Here is a 20,475-nt window from a genome sequence, read left to right as displayed (position 1 = left end):
TATACTTTTCTTGTACAAGTAAAATTTAATTTCAATTCAAGTTTTATTTCAATTTATATTAAAATATTATATTATAATGTATAAGAAATTGCTAATTGCAATTAAATTAATAAATATAAGCATAGAATTAAACCAAGATTGTTGTAGTAATTTAAAATTTATTTTTATATAGATAAAATATATTATTATATTTTGTTTCTTAATATTATTTTCAATAAAACTTCAAATATTAACATTAGTTGAGTATATTTATACATTTCATAGTATCATAATGTAGAATGAGGAATCTAATTATTCTATTAATCGAATATTTTTAACAAGTTAAATTAACAAGTTTAAACTTATATAAACACAATATTTTATTTAATAAATTATTTAATAAATATTTAATCAATCATTATTTTCCAAAAATAATAGCAATCCTCAAAATTACTTCTCATTCAATTTATTTATCTTTTTCCAAGCAATATGTACAATACACTTCGATGGCCTTAACTCATCATAAATATCGCGTCACCGATTTCATTTAAGAAAGAAATATTTTTTTTCACTCGAGATCCATCGATTTATTTTTCAACATTCAACACCATATTAAGCGTAAAATGGATTAAATCCAATTCGCGCGAGAAATTTATTATAAATTATCTCTCCGAATTGAAATCTGTATTCGAGAATTGGTCTGCGACAACCAATAGTTTCACGGTTCAACGATTGCGACTTCTGTTCCATCGAGTCGTAAACGTGTCCATTATCCTTATGAAATTACCCCTGAATGGCCGACCCACAGTACCCACAGTTACTGTCAACGTTTCATCAATAATAAGCGCATGGCGGCGCAATAACGCTGACAGACATAAACGCCAAATGATAAGAAGGTATAATTAGATATGGGGGGACCGAGGCCGAAAGGGGGGTCCTCTGGCGAGCTATGCACGTTAACTCGGTCGTTGTTTCCAGACGCAAGTCGCACCCCCCTCTTGCGCCAAGATGGTCAACCCTTGACATACATTACAATGGGCGGCGTAATGCCACGTGAAACAGCGTGAATGCGTAATTTACTCGGAACCGGTGGCAGCGGTGGCCAAAGGGTGGAGGTGAGGAGGCGGGGGAGGGGGTGGCATAACGGGGTTCACGCTCTGTTAACCAAAAAGGGGAGGGATTTTTCGTGCCTTCGAAACGCCGCCACGGATGAACCGACCGGTGGTGGGTCAGGGTGACGTTCGTTTCCTTAGTTGTTCCACGAATTGTTTCAATTCTCTTTTTGAGCTAATTTGAATTTGCGTTTAAAGGAAGGAAACGTTTCCATGATGAAGATATTTTCGTATCACGAATCGATGTTTCCTTTTCATTCCATGTGGAAATGTTTTTTAGAGTAAAAGTTAATTTAAATGGAACGTATGGATTCGTTTGTGAAAGTAAAAAGATAAATTAATTAGATATATTTGTAATTGCGGATGGGATAGTAAGCAATATGTAATGTTGAAAAAATATTCTATTATGTATATTAGGGTTATTATAAAAGGGACGTTAATAATCCGTAACGCTTCAAAGAATTAAACTTTTCGGAATTAGGAAAATTTGTTTGATGAACAATAAGGGGAGAATTATTCTTTATGAAAAAGATATATATGTACATTTATTATTTAGTTATTCAATAATTAATTGTATATATATTTCATACACGCAACATTAAGCATAAAAGAATTAAAGACATTTTATTTTTTTTTTCTTTTTATTGATTATTTATCGAAGATCAATTTTTCTGGAAAAGAAGTACATTAAAAAACTTGTAAATTTTTCAATTTTTTTTAAATTAATGCAAAGTTAAACAAATACAAATTCGGATTATATTTATAATATAAAATAGTGTTTTAAAAAGGATATTAATTATGTTAATAAACAAGTTTTAAAAATAATAATAATTTTTATACTTATAGTAATATAAGTAAATTTCAAAATATCACAATTTTATTTTTTTTTCTTTTTATTGATTGAAGATTAATTTTTCTGAAAAAAAAGTACATTAAAAAACTTGTAAATTTTTTTTAAATTAATGCAAAGTTAAATAAATACAAATTCGGATTATATTTGTAATATAAAATAGTGTTTTAAAAAAAGATATTAATTATGTTAATAAACAAGTTTTAAAAATAATAATTATTTATTTTTTTTATTATGATGATATATATATATGGCCGATAATAATGAATATAAAAAATATTAGATTCAAAATTTCAAAGATTTTTATTATTATGTATAATAATTAAATAAATGATTGAAATTTATTTAATTATTTAGTAATATATGCAAAGTTAAACAAATACAAATTCGGATTATATTTATGATATAAAATAGTGTTTTAAAAAAGATATTAATTATGTTAATAAACAAGTTTTAAAAATAATAATAATTTTAACTTTAATTTATACTTATAGTAATATAGGTTCAAAATTTCAAAATATCACAATTGAAGACACAATGCATTTATTTTTCTTCGATTATTATAAATATTTATTATTCATTATAATAAATATTGTACAGAATTACTTTCTTTAATTCTTTGAAAATCTTCAAAATGAATAAATTGAAACATGAAACAGACACAAAACAGAAGACAAGAAACGTTCATTAAAGAAAGAACGTGAATGAACGACGGTTATGAATGGCCATTGTAATCCGTAGTCTACACTTTAGTCAAGTTTTAATCATTATTAAATCTCGTTATTATATACATCGAAAGCTTAATGGCTTATATTTCCACTTTATCTTACATTTCTATCATATTCTCTATTATTACACGTAATAAGTTCACATATCAATAACAAAATCCATTTAATCAACAATTTAAAATTTTATCGATAATCCTACCCACAAAAACTTGAACTGTTAAACCGAAACTTTTAACGCGATTCAATCAAATTATTATTCATCCTTTTGATTTAAAGACACTTTTTTCAAAAAAAAAAAAAAAAGGATCGGCAATAACGAACGAGAAAAACGGAGACAACGAGTTGTGTCCGTGTCGAGGAACAAGACCGATGACAGACCACGAACTAGGGGGTAACTCGAGTAAAATTATCTGCTTCCAGTCACTGAAAGGAGGAGCGAGAGGGGCGATGGGCGAGAGAGAAGAAAAGAGAGTAAACGTTGAAACAGCGGCTTTTCCACTCTCTTCGACGACATTTCCTCCGCCTAATTGGCAAGAATGACGCACGACCCTTGTAATTGCTCGAACGAAGCGAAGAAACCGAAGGATGATGTGTTCCTTCCTCTTGCCAAGTGCATTCGATTCTTTTCTGGTTCTCCTCCAGAATGTTCATTGTTATCGTATTATTATGCATATATAGGATGTTAATAAATCGATATTTAAAATTTTTGTTATGATCTTTAAAATTTTTCTAATGATTCTAAAACATCACTTGTATTTGTAAGAAATATTTCTCATCCGTTATGCTCTATTCATTATTCGTAAAATTTTATTTAAAAAATAAAAGATTGTTCATTCACGCTTATTTACAATAAAATTGAAATAATGATATAAAAAAACCGTTTTTTATTATAAAATTAGAGATCCTAAATATATATAAAGGATGTCTATCTTATAAACGATTTTCTATTTCATTGACTTTTTTCTTCTAATTATAAATTTCTCAATATTATATATTTTTGTTAATTTTGTGAGCAACTTTCTAATTTTCAATTTCCTTTCAATAATTAATAAACACATTTTAATGTTACTACACATATATATAAAATCAATTAAAAATTAAATTTTATCAATATGCTATAATAAACAAAATATTTTTCGAAGATAATTTTATTATTATTCAAAAATTTGGTTCTTTCAGATCGACTCAGATTATTTCAATTAATCATTCTTCTGTATATGCACATCTATTTTTTCATTAAAGATATCAATTTGAATAGAAATCAAGATGAGAACGCAACCGTCGTTTGAAGTCGAAAAGATCGAAAAATCCGTTTCTCAGACTCCCCTCAATCCCTTTTCACAGTTAATCGAATGTTTTCACGGTGGCCAATGACCACTATCTTCGCTTTTTGCTTTCCGTGGTCTGGGACGAGGTTGCTCGTCTTCTTCTCGATACCAGACGAGAAGTCTCCTTTTATGGATAGATTTAAGGCGTCACGGAACGTTAAATGTCGCTCCTCGCCACCCTTCAACGCTACTACGTCCACAGGAGGTAAATTTGAAAGAGGAATTCGGAAGTTAGTTGTTAGATAATCATCGTAAATTCACACAGTTTTTGCTCGTGAGGATTCTTCAGGGGATAAAAAGTCCTTTTTTTTTTTTTTTCTATACGATTAAAGCAAAACGAATTTTTGTAAATTCAAATGAATTATAACCATTCATAGATTTTAAAGTATACAAAAATTTTGAAAGTCTTAAAAAATTATCCTCTCTTTCATGGAAATGATAATATATTCAAATTTATCTAATTTTCGTTATATGATTACGATTATTGTCAAAAATAAACCGGTGAACGAATGATATATTTTGAATAGATATAAAAAAACATAAGATACGTGAAATAAATTAAAAGCAAGAAATTGTGAAGAAGAAATATCAGTCGAAAAAGTAAAATTGCAAAATGTATATGATCGTGCATAATGAAAGATGAAATTTATACTATCATCATAATCGAAATATTATATAGATGCGTATGTGTATGATATATGATAACAAGAAATTTATGAATATTTACAGAGGAATTATCGTACGATCAATGAGAAAGCGAGAAAAAAAAAAGAGCAATCAAAAATATGGAGATCTACGAAAAAATACGCGAGGACTAGAACTTTCTCCAAAGAATACATATGGAAACTATTTCGAGAGTTGTCAAGCAACGATCACTGTCACGGTGGTCAAAACTGCATCTGTGATTTCGGTGAACCCTCCGCGTTACACGTCGGACATTGATCAGTGGTGACGCATGCCGAGATCTCTCACGATTTCCTAAAATTAACGCATTTATATAAAACGTTAATTTATAATAAAAAATTATAACAAATTATTATAAATAATAATTATAACAAAATATAACGCATTTATAATAAAAGTGGATCGAGTTGTTAGTTTTTAAACTAACGTATATTAGTATCGATTTTATTTATATCAAATTTCGATCCAATATCTATGTCTTTAATTACACGGATTTCAATTTCTTATTGATGGATAATATTTATATAAAAGTAATCGTTTCGTGTTGGTATCTGTCTGATACTTTGGTGAAAATGTTGATATCTCATAAATACACGTATAACACGTTACAAAAATTTCAATACTTATTTAATATATTAGTCATTATTTTTAAAAGTTTTAAAATTCATACTCAATTTAATTCTTTCAAACATATTTATTTTATATTTATTTTTTTTTTAATGCATCTCTTTCTATATGATATAAATGATAATATATTTATTATTAAAAAATTTATAATAAACAGTTTAAAGTTTCCTTTAAAGTTTACACTTTACATAAATGCAGTGTAATTTCATAAAAATCATTCATAATTTCTCGTGAATCACAAGAGGGGGAAAAACATCAGTATCAATATCATTGCAATGCAAAACATTTTCAAGGAAACAGCATTTTCATTGCCAAAGAAGAAAGAATCCTCTTAAGAGGATTCATTTATCGCCGCGCGACGCTTAAGAGGATGCGACAGAAAAGAACGGATCTTGCGAAAATTCTTTCGCGAATCCGTAAACTCCTCTCAGTCTCGCGCGCGCGAGGAAAAATAAAAGAGCAAAAGAGAGAGAGAGAGAACAAAGGCGAGCGTGGAAGGGCACCGTGTCTCGGTTACAAGATAAAGAGGACGACAAAGACACGGTGGAGAGTGTCCAGACTCGGCTCATAATTTTCGTTGGGCGGTGCGCGACGTACGACGTGTACGTGTCACCACGTCGCGACGCACCCGTCCGTCTCATAGCGACTGGAACACCAAAAACGAACTATCCGGCTATTTTATTGCCGTTCTCCAGACTTGAGAAATTCCTTCGTTCCCCCTCCCCTTTTCTTCTTTTGTTTTCACTTAAAGAAATTCATTCAGCAGTTCGGTGTTTTTAATTAGAGCTTAAGAGGTTAATGTGTCTTCTCTCCATTATTGGACAGCATCAATTAGAAGATAATTAAAATTATTTGCGAAAAGGTATATATTTATCGATTTTCCAGTTATTAAGAGTTAATTGTAGTAATTCGTATTTTGATTAATAATTCCTTTTGAGAATTTGTTCGAAAGAAATTAACGAGTAGAAGAGATAAAATTGTAATACAAGAAAATTAGATAAATAACATCATTTTAAGCTTTAATTTAAATGGACCGCTTATTAATGATTCGTGAGCCTCGTGATAAAAATCTCGCGATAAGACGTGCGAATCTTTGAAGAATCTTTAATACACGCATGCAAGTACTTTATTTCGAGAAAAATTCGGTTTCAAGCGAATGTCGAAAGTGGGCAGCGAGGAAACGGATGCATGGCCGCGTTTTATTGAGCCAACACAGTTGACAGTAAGAGTGACTGCGCTCGTAAAAGCCTCGTATAAATAAAATCGCCGGGAATATAATTGTTTGCTGAGAGCCGGGGATGATTCTACGATGGAATAGATATACATATTCGTATATTTGGAGGGCAAAACAAACATAAAAGTTGATACACACGGAAATTTCGATTGAGATTTATTTATTAAATTGTAAATAGTTTAAATTCGCATTCGATGAAATGGGATGAAAAAAAAAAGTAAATATGTATATAATAAATAATAATCGATAATTCTTCATATTTTTGTGTTTGTTTTCATCTCTAAAATCTAAATCGTCCAAAGAATATTAAAAATATATCAACATCTTGTATGCACAAATATAATCCTGTTCTTTCGATTAATTTTCGAATAATTTTTTTTTTCTTGATAAATTTTTGTCCATTCTTTCTTTTTAAATTCTTTCCTTTTTTATCGATTAGAATTTCAAGTATCCAATAACTCGAGCATCTTGATTCGTTTCACGAATTATATAACTATTTTTTAACGCGGTTGCCGTCGGACATCGTTAAAAGAACTTGGAAAGAATTCAGATTACGTAACGAGACTTAAAATTGCCTTAAAAAAAAAGATAATGGTTTATCGATATTTTTCTTATCTGAAAATTGAAATCGAAAAATTTAAATATATTCTTAAAATATGTTTTTATTTTTCTGAAAATTTAAGGATCGTTTTTGACATTTTTCAATATTAAAATATTGAAGCATCGTGATTTTAGAATTAGAATATTAACTCGAATTGAGAAATTGTTAACGCGTACCCGTTATATTTTCGAAGAAAATAAAAGAAAGTATATTCGGAATATACGAGAGGAAGAGAAAGAGAGCTCACGGTTAGGGCGAAATCGTTACTCGACACCCTTGTGTAACGAGAGTCAAGCCGCAACTATGAAGAAGACCAATGTTCCGGGACATAAAGAACCGTGGTTTAGCGTGTCCCTGAAAATCGAAACCACCGTAACGCCGGCGCCTCTCATTTATCCATTTCTTATAAATCAAAATAAATATATCTCGTGTTTAACTCTTGAAATGAATCTAACATGAAATCTAATTAAAATTCTTTTTTTGAAGAGAGAAAAAAAAACAATAACTGAAAAATTACAAATGAGATTTGACAATCGAAGTTTGCAAACCATAAATTATTATTGAATATTTATTTTAATATTCCAGTATTACGGCCTTCAATGCTTCTATTGGCAAGTTATGAAAGTATGTCAATATCTTATCCATCTTTCAAAATAATTTTGGAAATGATTTTATAGAATAACTCATAGATCTATCGTCATTTTATTTTTGACATTTATTTTTTTTTTTATTTTTGAAAATAGAAAAAAAATTATTAAATACTAGATAAATAGAGAAAGTTTTCTGATTATATTTTAGTTAAAAGTCTAGAAAAAAATATATTTCAATAAAAAGAGTAATACAATAGCAACTCTTCTACAAAATTTAATTGTTTTAAAGGATGCATAGCTTAACAAAAGAGAATCATTTGAAAATATCCAGAATGACTTTTTCTTTTCCTTAGGTAAGAATTCTGGAAATAAATCGCAAATATCTATTAAATTCGATGTAAGAAGAAAGAAAATTCGTTTTTCGATTTTCTAAAAAGAGTATCAACACAAATGTCAACAAGTCATCTTATGGAAATAAAATGGATGGTAATCAAATTTTTTGAATGACCACGCACGCCTAAATTCTTTTACCCGTGAAGGGTTGTATCTAGAAAACAGCAGAAAGCCGCCGTGCTATCGTTTAGAAACCAATGAGGATCTAATGAAGGTGGAGCTTGCCAAGGAAATCTCCACCTACTCTTGAAATGCTCTATTTCTCTCCTCTCCTGCGTGCGTGTCTCCCTTCGTAAAAGGAAGAACGAGAGGCAAAATGAGAGACGAAGAGAGAGATAAAGCGAGAGAAACACAAGAGGGAGGAAAGAACGAAGAGGAGAGACAAATGAAGAGGCTGAGGAGGATCCTCAAGTACGTTTTAACTCGGCCAAGTCAGTTGGCATCTCGCCGCATCAACTAATGCGATGGCTTCGTTTCACGGTATTCAAAACGATCTTCCGACAAAATCGATCGACTAGTTGTGATTTACGCGCGTTTCGAATGATACCAATATTTGAACTTGAACGGAGCCACTTGATCGAAGATGTTTTAACAATATAGTGCGTGATCGATGCATGTATATATATATATACACATATATACATATATTATATACATATATACATGTATATTTATAATTTTGTTCGTATGTAAGACAATCCTTTGAGGACAACGTCCCTGAAAATAAATCTTATTATAGATAGAACGTTACAACTTCGTCGTTAAAACGAACTTCTTCTTCGTAGAGTGCCTGTTACAGAGAGAGATCTTCTTGGACGGTATCGCCATTTTGTACAAATCACGGTTATGCCGAAGATATTTTGGAAACGATAGAAATAGAATAGTCATTGCAACTCGTGAGAAAATCGTAAAACGTCCGAAACAGCGATTGATATATGAAGCTATAAAGAAACATACTCGTCGACAAAGAATGACGAAACGTTACACTATGCTGTTAGCATAAAGAATCGATTTAAAGTAGGTAAACGCCGATCCTACGAAAGAAAATTGATGTTCGTATAATACGATAATTGAGCCAATACGGTTCTTTTTTTGTCTTATCTATTTTCCATTTTTCTTGGTTAAAGTTCGATACGAAAAAAGAAAGGGGCATGTACTTCTATCCAAGTTACCCCTTCTCGCAAGATCTATAAAAAGTGAAACGAATTATAATCTTGATTCTAGTCGTGGATAGCATACTAGATAAAAATTCAACGCAATAAAAATCGCATTGACGTGTAAAAAGTACATAAAATTATTAATATTAAAAAAAATCATATCAGATTCTTCGATATTCTAATTGTTAATTGAAATATTCGCATGGTGATTATTAAACAATTCAAATTTAACATATATAAAACAATATTAAAAAATCAAACTTTACAATATTTTTTAAAAAAATGTATATATAAAATGTTTTCCGAGTAATTTCAAATACGTTGAGCAGCGTTCGATCAACACGTGGCGTAAAGTTTGAATTACTACGTCATTTGTGCAGAATAAGAAATGTCATCTTACGATTTATTAAATACCTCAATGACTATATCGTGTATTTACTTCGATATCTCAAAGTAATCAAGAACAATTACTTCAAGAGTAAAAAATATATTATATATGAAAAACGAAATTTATAATTCATTTTTTCAATTAAAACTTGTTCGTTGCCACTCTATTAAAGAGATTTATTTTTTAAACGAAACAATGTTGTGTGGAAATTCGGAACAAGTAGAAAACAACAGCGTAATAGTTTCACAGATTACGAATCCTCATACACCACAAGATTTCACGGTCTCACGCTTATTATCGACGCCAACTAACTCCTTAGGTAAGAATTCTGGAAATTTACAATCAAATTATTTTATATAAACATTTACGTAAGAATAAAATTGAATAAAATTTGAGATCGCGCGTTTCGTAATATACACGCTTGATGTATTTCCACGTTTCCATCCATGATCCACGATGAGTTTGATTTTATCGAAATCGCGCGTTTCCAGTCATGCTGTTCGCATTATACCGCTTTGATGAACGCTCGAACACAGTGGAGTCATTCAAGAATAGCTACGTCTGTACTGCTTCTCATCTTTGCTTTTTATGTTTTGGAAACGTTACTTCCTTATCGTGAGCGGCATCTTGAAATATTTCAATTGAATTTTCATTTTCGTTCACACGATATCGCGAATTTTTTCACAGAATAAAGTAATTGTGCTAAAAACTATACATACGTGTATTTTATAGAATGTAATGAAACTTCTACGGCACCTGCATGTAGAAGACCCAGAAGAAGTAGAACAACATTCTCGGCAGAACAATTAGCCGCTTTGGAAAGAGTGTTTGAAAGGACGCATTATCCAGACGCTTTTGTTCGAGAAGAACTTGCAACACGTGTCTCTTTATCGGAAGCCAGAGTACAGGTAACGTCACAATAATTAAATGAAACGTTAAAAAAATGATACTTACTTCGTGAAGTAGAAAAAAGATCGTGATGAATATGTAAAAGAGAAAAAGTATCGTATCGCTGGTGGGCCAAGTTCACATATGTTTCTTGGGATTATGATGGCTAACGTTAGAAAGAAGGCAGGCAAGCGGGCAGGCAGACAGGCAGACAGAGGTGCAGAAAAGAAAAGAAGTAAAAGAGAGAAAAAAGAAAGAAAGAGGATGGAGGTCGCCGAGGATAGCTAAGCAGAAAATCAGAGGAGACAGGTTGTCAGGGGCAAGGAGCTATGATTAGCTTGGCAGGATAGTTTTGTCGTTCCAGCGACATCTGTGCTTGGCATACGACGTACCGCATGCTGTATGATACGTTTCGTATCTAGCATGTGTGTGATGACTGGTGACTGTTACACGATTGTGCAGAAAGACTTTTCGTTGCTCGTGTCGATCCATCCACTGCCAGTGCTGCTGTTAAATTCCTCATCTTCGTCTTATCTGTCTGCCGTGAACTGTACGGTTGCCAGAAGTCGTCACGCTATCCAGCTTTTGCTTGCCATGTCCCTTCTTATGTTTGTTCTTCTATTTTCTATAAAATTTGCATAAACTTTGATTCTATTATCAAGATATGAATCGCTAATTATTATATTCATATTTCTCCTATTTTATAAACACAATCTTAATAAATGGAAATAATTTTTATAAATATAAATTTGTTGATAAATAATTAAAAATTTTTATTCTAGGTATGGTTTCAAAATAGACGCGCCAAATTTCGTCGGAATGAAAGAAGTTCTGCTATTAATCGGGGCGTCTCTACTAACAGAGAAGTAGAAACTACTTTACCTTTAAGGCCTATCAGAATAACGCATACACAGGAAAATAATTCGGAGATTTTGCAAACTCCTCAAGTGACGCAATATCCCTATAGCGAGTATTGGAGATCGTCGCAGCATTACACCTCTATGCAAACATCTACCTGCCATGGATTTATAAATAGTAATTTAGGAAATGTTAATCTTCCTTCGTATCATCAGGCAGAAATTCACGGAGGATCCACGATGAGCAATTTAAATGCATTACGATTCAGGACGCATCCATACGGAACTTCATATTCTCCCATGCATGCAAGCATGTAATCTCTCTCTCTCTTTCTCTCTCTTTCTTTTTTAATTTCATTTTCTAATTCGCGAATTTCAAGCATCATCAATTTATAAAATACCAAAGTTTTTACCAATTGTAATTGTAAGTTAATATAAAAAAAATATTGGGAAATATTATTATGCAAAAGGACCAATAGATCAAGTATGATTGCATAAAAGTAGGATTTAAGCAATAAAATACAGGGTAATGGAAATAACTCGAAATGTTATTTTGTAGAACTGAAATAGTTAATAAATAATAAAAATCGTAAATGTATTATCGCATCTTAATACAAGACATCTATACAGAAAATAGTATGTTAGTCTACAAAGTTATTATATTATGTATATTAATCATAGAAAAAAGGAAAAATATATATATATATGTATAAATATGAAGATCGCACAGTGGAAGAACGGGTTGTTTACTCGTTGCGGCAAGAAATATGTAAAATTACAGTCATAAAATGAATACGATTATTTGTTTACATATAATGTACGAATATTGGCACAAAATTAGAATATAAATTTTCTAAATATATTGGTCACATGTATAATCGTTATTAATACTAATCGAGCTAAAACCACATAAAAAGATTTCAAAAACCTTTTCTTATATAGTAATCGTTACATGTTAACCATCCGTCCAAAATTTTTAACTATAGAAATATCTTTAATACTATAGAAATATCTTTAATACTATACAGTTACTTGTACATTTTGTACAGCATTACTCCAATCTACTTTTGAAGGAACCAAATAAAATGCAGGTGCTATTTTACTGCCGCATGGACATTGACTACCCGCTATCCAACTAAAAAAACCTAACTTCGTATTACATTTTGGACAATTTAATTTGCCCTCAACATTATGTGTTATGTCGGGCATCCACGCTAGCGGTTCCACAAATAATGTTTTGGTACAAAATTCTACAGATTGTTGCTCTTCTTTTTGTAATGGTTCTAATAGTTCGTGCGATGGTTTTGATTGTTTAGACGTTTTTCTCGAACTTATATGTCTCCAAATTTGTTTTTCTTTTGGCATATGTGGTAAAATATTACTAGCACTAGCTACGATTCTTCGACATTTTTTACAACGATATACTGTTGGCTCTGGATGTACTGTAGCAAGAGCTGGATCTGGTTTTATTAATTCTGCACAATTTTGTGGTAAAATTTTTGCTTTTCTTACCTTATCTGCTGCAATTTGTAACTTGTACATTTTAAATTGTACATTAGTATTATCTATTCCAAAACACATTTCTTCATAAAGTTTTAATTGTGCCAAAAAACCAGCATTAGGTCCAACAAAACGCCTTTTTTTTTTTACAGCTTCAAATGCATCATAGAAACTTTTTCCATATTTCTTCATTAAATATGCAATAACAATTGTAGCTGATCTAGACACACCAAAATAACAATGTATCAAAATTTTATTGTTTAACTGTAGAGCATGATCTATAAATTCATAAGAATCTTCAAAATGAGTTAAAAGATCTTCACGTGGCATATCAGTAACTGAAATATATTTTATAATCAAATTTGGTAAAAGCTCTTGAATCTTTCTTGGAAGTGGACATGAATCTACAGTGAGTATATAATTTATTTTGGTTTCTTTTAACCACTTGATATCAGTAGCGGCTGTAAGATTTCCAAGAAATAAGCTAGGAATAATTTCATCATAGCTTGATGGACCAGCATCAAAATCTTCTCTAATTAATTTAGTAGTTGCTTCTTGCGCCATGCTGATTATGCTAGAATAAAGAATAAAGCTACGGCATGTATTTTTAATGAAAATTAATTTATTAATCAATTATAATATAAAATATATAACAAAGTAAATTAAATCATTAAAAAATTTCTAAATTAAAATTATCATAGAGAGAATAATAACATAAAAAGATTTCCTAAATAAATAATTTTCCTAGAAGTACAAATATTTGTCCATATGTAAAAGAATGTGGAATTTTCAAAATATATTTAAATATGAAACATGCTCTTTAAATACAAATTATATTTTTTATTACCTCCTTTAAACGTATAATAATTGTAGTATTTCGAATTATGAAACTAGTTTTATAAATATTATTTGAACAATATGAAAAATATAAATCTTAATAATAACATGTTTTATAAAAAAATTGTATTTTTTTTTTTATGATAGAAAGATTATTATTATTAAACACAATATATTTAAAATTGAAAAATTTCAAATTCATCAATAACTTCACTTATTTTATTTATAAAAATTTTATTTTTAAAAGTGAAATATTATTATTCTTCCACTTTTACATAACACAAAATAATAAACACACATTCTACATTTAACAAATTTCGATATACAATATACTAGTTTTATTTCTCAACGTATGATTAAGATGGCGCTTCAGTACACATATTCTTATGATCCAATTCTAAAATCTAAAATATACATATTTTAATTATGCAACACTTTATAATTCATACAATTGTTATTTTATGTTTAAAATCGTTATCAGAACATCATTTAATATTAATATTAAACAATCAATTTTAATTATAATTTTTATAGAATAATTATTAGAATTTTTTAAAATGTTTTTTAATGTTTTTAATTTGTAAAAAAAATTATACCTTATTTTTTATACCCAATTATACCCAATTAATATCTTATTACATTATAATAATGGTACAAATAATTTAAAAATTAAATTTATTCGTTATTTTATATACAACCATAAAATATATTGTATTTTAAAGATGTACGAATCAATATGTATAAGTAATATGTATATCAATATATATATATATACATAATTTAAATATCTATTTCAATATAAATAATTTCAATATTTTAATAAATATATGTATATATATACATATACATTTTCAATTTAAAAATAAGTGCGAATTTCATATTTTATCAAAATTATATTTTATTGTAGATAAATAAAATAGAAATATTAAAATATTAAGATAATAAACAAAATTATTGAATTGTAATAAAAAGATAAAAATACAAAATTATTTATCAATTATATTATTAGTTCAAACAAATTATTCTATATTATTTCATTTAAAATTATCAAAATTTATCTTAAAGATTTTTTAAATTTTGTTAAAGAATAATTTTATTACCCAATTTGAAATATTTGAAATAAAGAAATATTGTTGTTAAAACAAATGTGTTAGAAAATAAAAAAAAATAAAGAATATAATAAAAGAAAATTTTAAGAAAATTAAAAGAAAATATAATTTAAGTAGTTGATCTTTGTACTTTTAAAAAGACCATGAAATAAATTGTACTGACCACGTATGCCGGAAGTGACGCGTACCTCGATCTCCACATCATTCAGAAGAGTTGCAAGAATACTTACTACCGCTTACACAATTGTGCTGAGCGGTAAGGTTATTTGTTCCGTGTTTCTCCAATTTTCTCCCTCTCTCCTTCTCCTTTTCTGTCTTTGTCTACTCGTTTCTATCAGTATCACTTGCGTGCGCGCACGTGTGTATATGTAAGTGTATGGATACTTTTTGATTTTTAAATAAAACAAGATGCTAATCTCGCAGGAGGTAATCTCAAAAGCGGAAGAAATCGCAGATCAGGTAAATTTATGGATTATCGCATTCGATTTATTTTTTTTTATGAATAATTTTAATTTCACGTTCAGAAATTCATAACAAAAGACCAGCAAAATTCCTACAGGAACACAGGTGTACTCCTGTCAACGTCATCGTGTTACGATTAGTATATTACATTCACATATTTTAATTTTAATTTTTTATTTTCTTGATTATTTCTTGATATAAAGATTCTATAATATTATTAAATATTGTAAACTTTCTTATATTAATGTTTGCACCCTAAAAAATTAAAGGTTAGGGAATTTATATATTACAAATACCATGTTCATATCAAAATGAGATCAAAATAAAATTTATATTATTGTTTAGTTAAAATAAATTTAACGAATAAAAATTTGTTTATATGTTTAGGAAGATATTAATTTTTTATAATTATTTTAGTTTTCTTTATTTATATAATATTTTTTTCACTTTCATTAATCTTTATAAAAAACATTCATTTTTTAATGTTATTATATGCTTATTTTAGTTGTTTTAGTAATAGAAAATATTCAATAGATATAAAAACTTATGTAAATAATTTTTAATATATAAATTCTTATTTTTAAAAAATTTATTTTAAAAATAAAATTAAAAAATTCTTATTTTTTAAGTATAATATATAATTCTAATTATTATTATTTTTTACTAATAGGTAATTCGCAATGGAAAGCATATACTGCCAACTCTTGCAAGACTTTGTCTCATAGCTACATTTCTAGAAGATGGATTAAGAATGTGGTTTCAATGGTCAGAGCAAAAAGAATTTATGAACAATAGTTGGCATTGTGGTAGCTTTTTAGCTACAGTATTTGTCTTTGTTAATTTAATTGGACAACTTGGTGGGTGTGTCATGGTTATTGGAAGATGGAAAGTCAGCATTGCTTGTGGAATCTTGTTTTTCATAGTCGTTCTTCAGACATTAGCTTACAATATTTTCTGGGATATAACATTTCTATTTAGAAATTTGGCATTAATAGGAGCACTTCTTTTGGTTTTGGCTGAATCAAGAGGAGAAGGCAGATCATTATTTGCTGGTGTTCCAAGTTTGGGAGATAATAAGCCTAAAAATCTTTTACAATTAGCTGGAAGAATTTTATTAGCATTTATGTTCACTACGCTAATTCGTTTTGAAATATCATTCCTTCAAATTTTACAAGATATTCTTGGAAGCAGTTTGATGGTATTAGTAACTATTGGATATAAAACCAAACTCAGTGCACTGTTACTTGTCTTACTATTATCTGCATTGAATCTTTATCACAATGCATGGTGGACCATTCCAGAGTATAAAGCACTTCGAGACTTCCTTAAATATGATTTTTTCCAGGTATTTTTCAATTCTTTTTATTGTTTTTTATTATAAATTAGTTAATCATTTATCTTATAATTTTATTAATTAAAAATATAATAAATTTAAATTTTTACAGACGTTATCAGTGATTGGTGGCCTTTTAATGATAGTTTCTTTAGGACCTGGAGGTGTATCAATGGATGAACATAAAAAAGAGTGGTAGATGTTATTATCACTTAAATGTGCATCATTACATTGTCATAATCATTAAGTAAAAGCAGTCTCCCATTCCTGTTCCTTTATATGCTCAATCAAGTTTATAATAAGTTCATTGTTTATTGGATAAAGAACTATAATATCCATTGATTTAAAATTATTTAATTTGGATAAAGAAATTGTTAAAGTAGAATTTAAATTTTTTACTCTTTTTTTTAAATTTAAATGCGTAAAATTATAATGAAAAAAAAATGAAAAACTATAAAATAGTAATTATAAAACAGTTTAGAGATAAATAAGATGAAGACAATGTACACCAAGACTAATTTATATTATCAGTAATGGCATTGTACATATGACACTACATTTATCAAGAAAAACAAAATATATTTTTTCTGTGTGTTTTTAATTTTTTCTCTGTTTTTGATCTTGAATCCTAGTCGGATTGCATGATTTTAAATATCAAGATATTCTTCCATAGAAATGTAATTTTTAAGTTGCTTTATTAAATTTAAGAAGACAAAATGAAGATATTACATTTTCGAGATTTTTATACAATTAAATTATTGTAAATAAATATTTCATATCAGAGTTTCATTGTTACTACTTATATAATTTTTATTCATCAATTAATAATTAATAATTATTATATTTATATTCACCTAATGAATAAGTTCCTTAAAATAAATTGATTTAAAAATAATCATTAAACAAATTCATATAATTAAAATAGTAAATAAACAAAAACATTTATTTTTCTGTTTTCTTAATTAATGCCATGCGAAAATATAAAATTATAACATTAAATAAATAATTTATTTCAAAACAAAAATATAGAATGAATGACTATCAATTATTAAGGGAACAAATATTTCAATGGTGTAATAAACGTCTTCGAAATCTTATATAAATTAAGACATCCTATTTTGGACGATAGATATTCACGTAAAACTAGTAAGGCGATTATAGCAATTTAATGAAATTGTTATCGTAAGATAAATTATTTATTTATAAACCGATTTATATTTATATATAAATTTTAAATATTTATATTTATATGTATATATATATATATATGTATATAAATGTTATATATTTAACATAAATATATAAAAAAATATTTTATTTCATTTTATTTAAGATTTAACAATATAAAAAATTATATATAAAAAAGTGAGATATAACTCACTTATTATTCAAATATTATTACATTCGTATATATGTATATAAAATTTTGTTATTAATAAATCGAAAGTTTTTTCTTTTTTATTTAAAAGCAAAAGATTTTTTATTTAAAAAACAAATATAAATTAAATTATATATGTTTAAAAAATTTTAAACTAAAATTTAATTTTAATTGTTGATATTATTAAATATTATCTAATTAAATATTATCTAATATAATTATCAATCTAATATTTACATTTCAATTTATAAATATTAATCATTTACAATTATATCGAATATGAACAGTATAATATATAATTATAATATAAATATTTTTAATAATTTTAATATTTATATTATTAATTTAAATTTAATAAAATGAGAATGTTTTTGAAATGCATTTAATATTATTAAAAAACATCCTATTGCAAATTTTTATTTAATGAATTTAAATAAAATCAATATTAATAAAGTTAAATAATGCTTATTATATAAGTTGTTATGAACGAGGTCTAATATTATATATATATATGTTGAAATACACGAGTTAAAAGATGAGTAGCAGAATTTACGAAAAGTCATCAAATTAAAATTATCATATCTTATCTATGATGAATCATATGTTCACCATAAACAAAATAGAAAATAGACATGACATATAATACATTTTTTGTTATGGAATTCGCGGATCATATAAATACAGATAAGAAAGTCTGTGTCCCATAAAGTATATATTGGTATATATAATTGGTATATATAAGGTATATATATTTTCCAAGTCCGTTCCATATTTTTAATGTTCCAAAGTTCATTATTATTTTATTCATTATCATTATCAACAAATCAATTTAGTCATAAAATAAAGTTACAGTATTCGTAATTAGAATTTGAAACTATATTTTAATATGATATAAATTACAAATAAAGAATGTAGAATGAAATATTTCATAAACTATAATAAATAAAATTCCATACATCTGTAAAAATATATTTATTCCTATGATATTATCATAAAATAGTTAAATAGTGATTTATATTATATACATTATATAATTATATATAATATTATATATATTATATATTTTTTATATTATATTTTATAAATTTTTACATTCTAACTCAATTATAATATAAAAAAGATTTTTATTCCTGAAAATATTAATAAAATAAATTATATTTTCTTTCTCTCTTAAATATAAAAGTTTCTCAAATATTTATCTATTAAGACAAAATGTTATGAATATTTATAAATTTTATTTCAAACTTTTATTTCAAAATTTTCTAAATAAAACATTTTTATAAATCTAATCAAATATTTAAGATATTTGTTTTCTAATATATTATGTTTTTATATATCACATTAAAAAGTTGATTTTATAACGAGCTATTAAATTTTATCTTATGCATTAATTTTCATCGAATAATTTTATAAAATCAATATTCAAGAAAATTATTAATTTCAAGAAATACATTTATTTATATTTTCTTAAATTTTTAAATATAATAAAATATTTATTATTAAAAAAAAAATATTTATATATTGATATGTACTATTTACTGATATATACATTCTCATATAACAATTCATTATATTTTAAATAAAAATAAATAATAAAATATTTTAAATTAAATAATTAATCATATTTCAAAAAAATCTATAATAAATTTATAGTATTTTTTATAAGAATAATTGCATTTTTAATAATAGTGAATAGAAAGAGATCTTGGTGGCGATGATACTTTAATATTTTTTGTTTTTTATATAATAGATATAATATTTAATTTTCTATTTATTCTATATTACATTATTATTTCTATATTACATTTTTTTTTCACATATAAATTTTTCACATATTTTAAAACAGAAAAAAATTGATGATTAAAATTGTTGATGAATTCGAAATAGGAAAGATAAATATAATTTTTAAAATAATAATCTATATTCTATAATCTATTCGAGAATATTGAAAGTATTTCTTTATTTTATTTTCAATATTCATACTTGTATACTTCTGCAATTATATTGAATCTTTCTCTATTTTCTTTTAAAAATAAAAGAAACTATTGCAATTATCAAAATGCGTGACATATTTTTAAAATATAATAATAATTGAAACTATATATTATCTTGATTTTTAAATAAATTTTAATTTCTATTTTTACGATCATATAACAAATAATATTAAAGGAATTTACAATGAAATTTTTTCATAAAAAAAAATAATCGATTCACAAGACAAGACAAATACAATATTATATTAATATTATATATTAATATAATATAATAAATATTTGTCGATCATGAATACTGATTTATCTTTTCGTATAATTTCTTAAAAGAAGGATAGATTAATATTGAATATAATAAATATCAAATTTTAATATAAAATAAGATATATAATAAGAAAATATAAGAAAAAGAATTAAATTTATAATTTTTTATTAAAACTATATTATAT

The 20,475-nt window shown here is 26.7% G+C and overlaps 3 protein-coding genes and 1 long non-coding RNA gene across 5 annotated transcripts; 2 read left to right on the top strand and 2 right to left on the bottom strand.

Annotated features, from left to right (window-relative positions):
- Positions 1 to 9,779: 9,779 nt before the first annotated feature.
- LOC122716366 (homeobox protein unc-30-like) lies at positions 9,780 to 11,768 on the top strand. Of its 2 annotated transcripts, none has more exons than XM_043939374.1 (3): positions 9,780 to 9,990; positions 10,404 to 10,579; positions 11,342 to 11,768. In XM_043939374.1, exons 1-3 carry the CDS (start codon positions 9,780 to 9,782, stop codon positions 11,732 to 11,734), a joined length of 780 nt encoding a protein of 259 aa, XP_043795309.1. In that variant the 3' UTR covers positions 11,735 to 11,768. The 2 variants fall into 2 exon arrangements, with proteins under 2 accessions (XP_043795309.1, XP_043795310.1); XM_043939375.1 differs by lacking the exon at positions 9,780 to 9,990 and adding an exon at positions 10,103 to 10,286.
- Positions 10,157 to 11,146, bottom strand: LOC122716367. The gene is made up of 3 exons (XR_006347010.1): positions 10,626 to 11,146; positions 10,391 to 10,556; positions 10,157 to 10,297 (listed from the first exon to the last, which is right to left on the bottom strand). It is a non-coding gene; the product is annotated as an uncharacterized LOC122716367 (long non-coding RNA).
- A 654-nt stretch (positions 11,769 to 12,422) lies between the features above and the next one.
- LOC122716364 (dual specificity protein phosphatase MPK-4) lies at positions 12,423 to 13,825 on the bottom strand. Its single transcript, XM_043939372.1, has 2 exons — positions 13,764 to 13,825; positions 12,423 to 13,490 (listed from the first exon to the last, which is right to left on the bottom strand). Exon 2 carries the CDS (start codon positions 13,478 to 13,480, stop codon positions 12,437 to 12,439), a length of 1,044 nt encoding a protein of 347 aa, XP_043795307.1. The 5' UTR covers positions 13,481 to 13,490; positions 13,764 to 13,825; the 3' UTR covers positions 12,423 to 12,436.
- Positions 13,826 to 15,112: 1,287 nt separating this feature from the next.
- LOC122716365 (surfeit locus protein 4 homolog) lies at positions 15,113 to 17,258 on the top strand. The gene is made up of 3 exons (XM_043939373.1): positions 15,113 to 15,321; positions 15,995 to 16,669; positions 16,770 to 17,258. The coding sequence occupies exons 1-3, from the start codon at positions 15,271 to 15,273 to the stop codon at positions 16,854 to 16,856; spliced, it is 813 nt and encodes a 270-aa protein (XP_043795308.1). The 5' UTR covers positions 15,113 to 15,270; the 3' UTR covers positions 16,857 to 17,258.
- Positions 17,259 to 20,475: the final 3,217 nt, after the last annotated feature.

The sequence above is a fragment of the Apis laboriosa genome, unplaced genomic scaffold, assembly GCF_014066325.1.
Source record: "Apis laboriosa isolate Shangri-la unplaced genomic scaffold, ASM1406632v1 scaffold45_cov149, whole genome shotgun sequence".
In the NCBI taxonomy this organism is placed as follows: Eukaryota; Metazoa; Arthropoda; class Insecta; order Hymenoptera; family Apidae; genus Apis; species Apis laboriosa.
This window is presented reverse-complemented; position numbering and strand designations above follow the sequence as displayed.

Bases quoted from the DNA above. Each gene is read 5' to 3' on its own strand.
- LOC122716365 (XM_043939373.1), top strand. From the start codon at position 15,271: ATGCTAATCTCGCAGGAGGTAATCTCAAAAGCGGAAGAAATCGCAGAT. The intron at 15,322-15,994 runs GTAAATTTATGG...TTTTACTAATAG, and splicing joins CGGAAGAAATCGCAGATCAG to GTAATTCGCAATGGAAAGCA. The intron at 16,670-16,769 runs GTATTTTTCAAT...AAATTTTTACAG, and splicing joins TTAAATATGATTTTTTCCAG to ACGTTATCAGTGATTGGTGG.
- LOC122716364 (XM_043939372.1), bottom strand. From the start codon at position 13,480: ATGGCGCAAGAAGCAACTACTAAATTAATTAGAGAAGATTTTGATGCT.
- LOC122716366 (XM_043939374.1), top strand. From the start codon at position 9,780: ATGAAAAACGAAATTTATAATTCATTTTTTCAATTAAAACTTGTTCGT. The intron at 9,991-10,403 runs GTAAGAATTCTG...TGTATTTTATAG, and splicing joins GACGCCAACTAACTCCTTAG to AATGTAATGAAACTTCTACG. The intron at 10,580-11,341 runs GTAACGTCACAA...TTTTTATTCTAG, and splicing joins TATCGGAAGCCAGAGTACAG to GTATGGTTTCAAAATAGACG.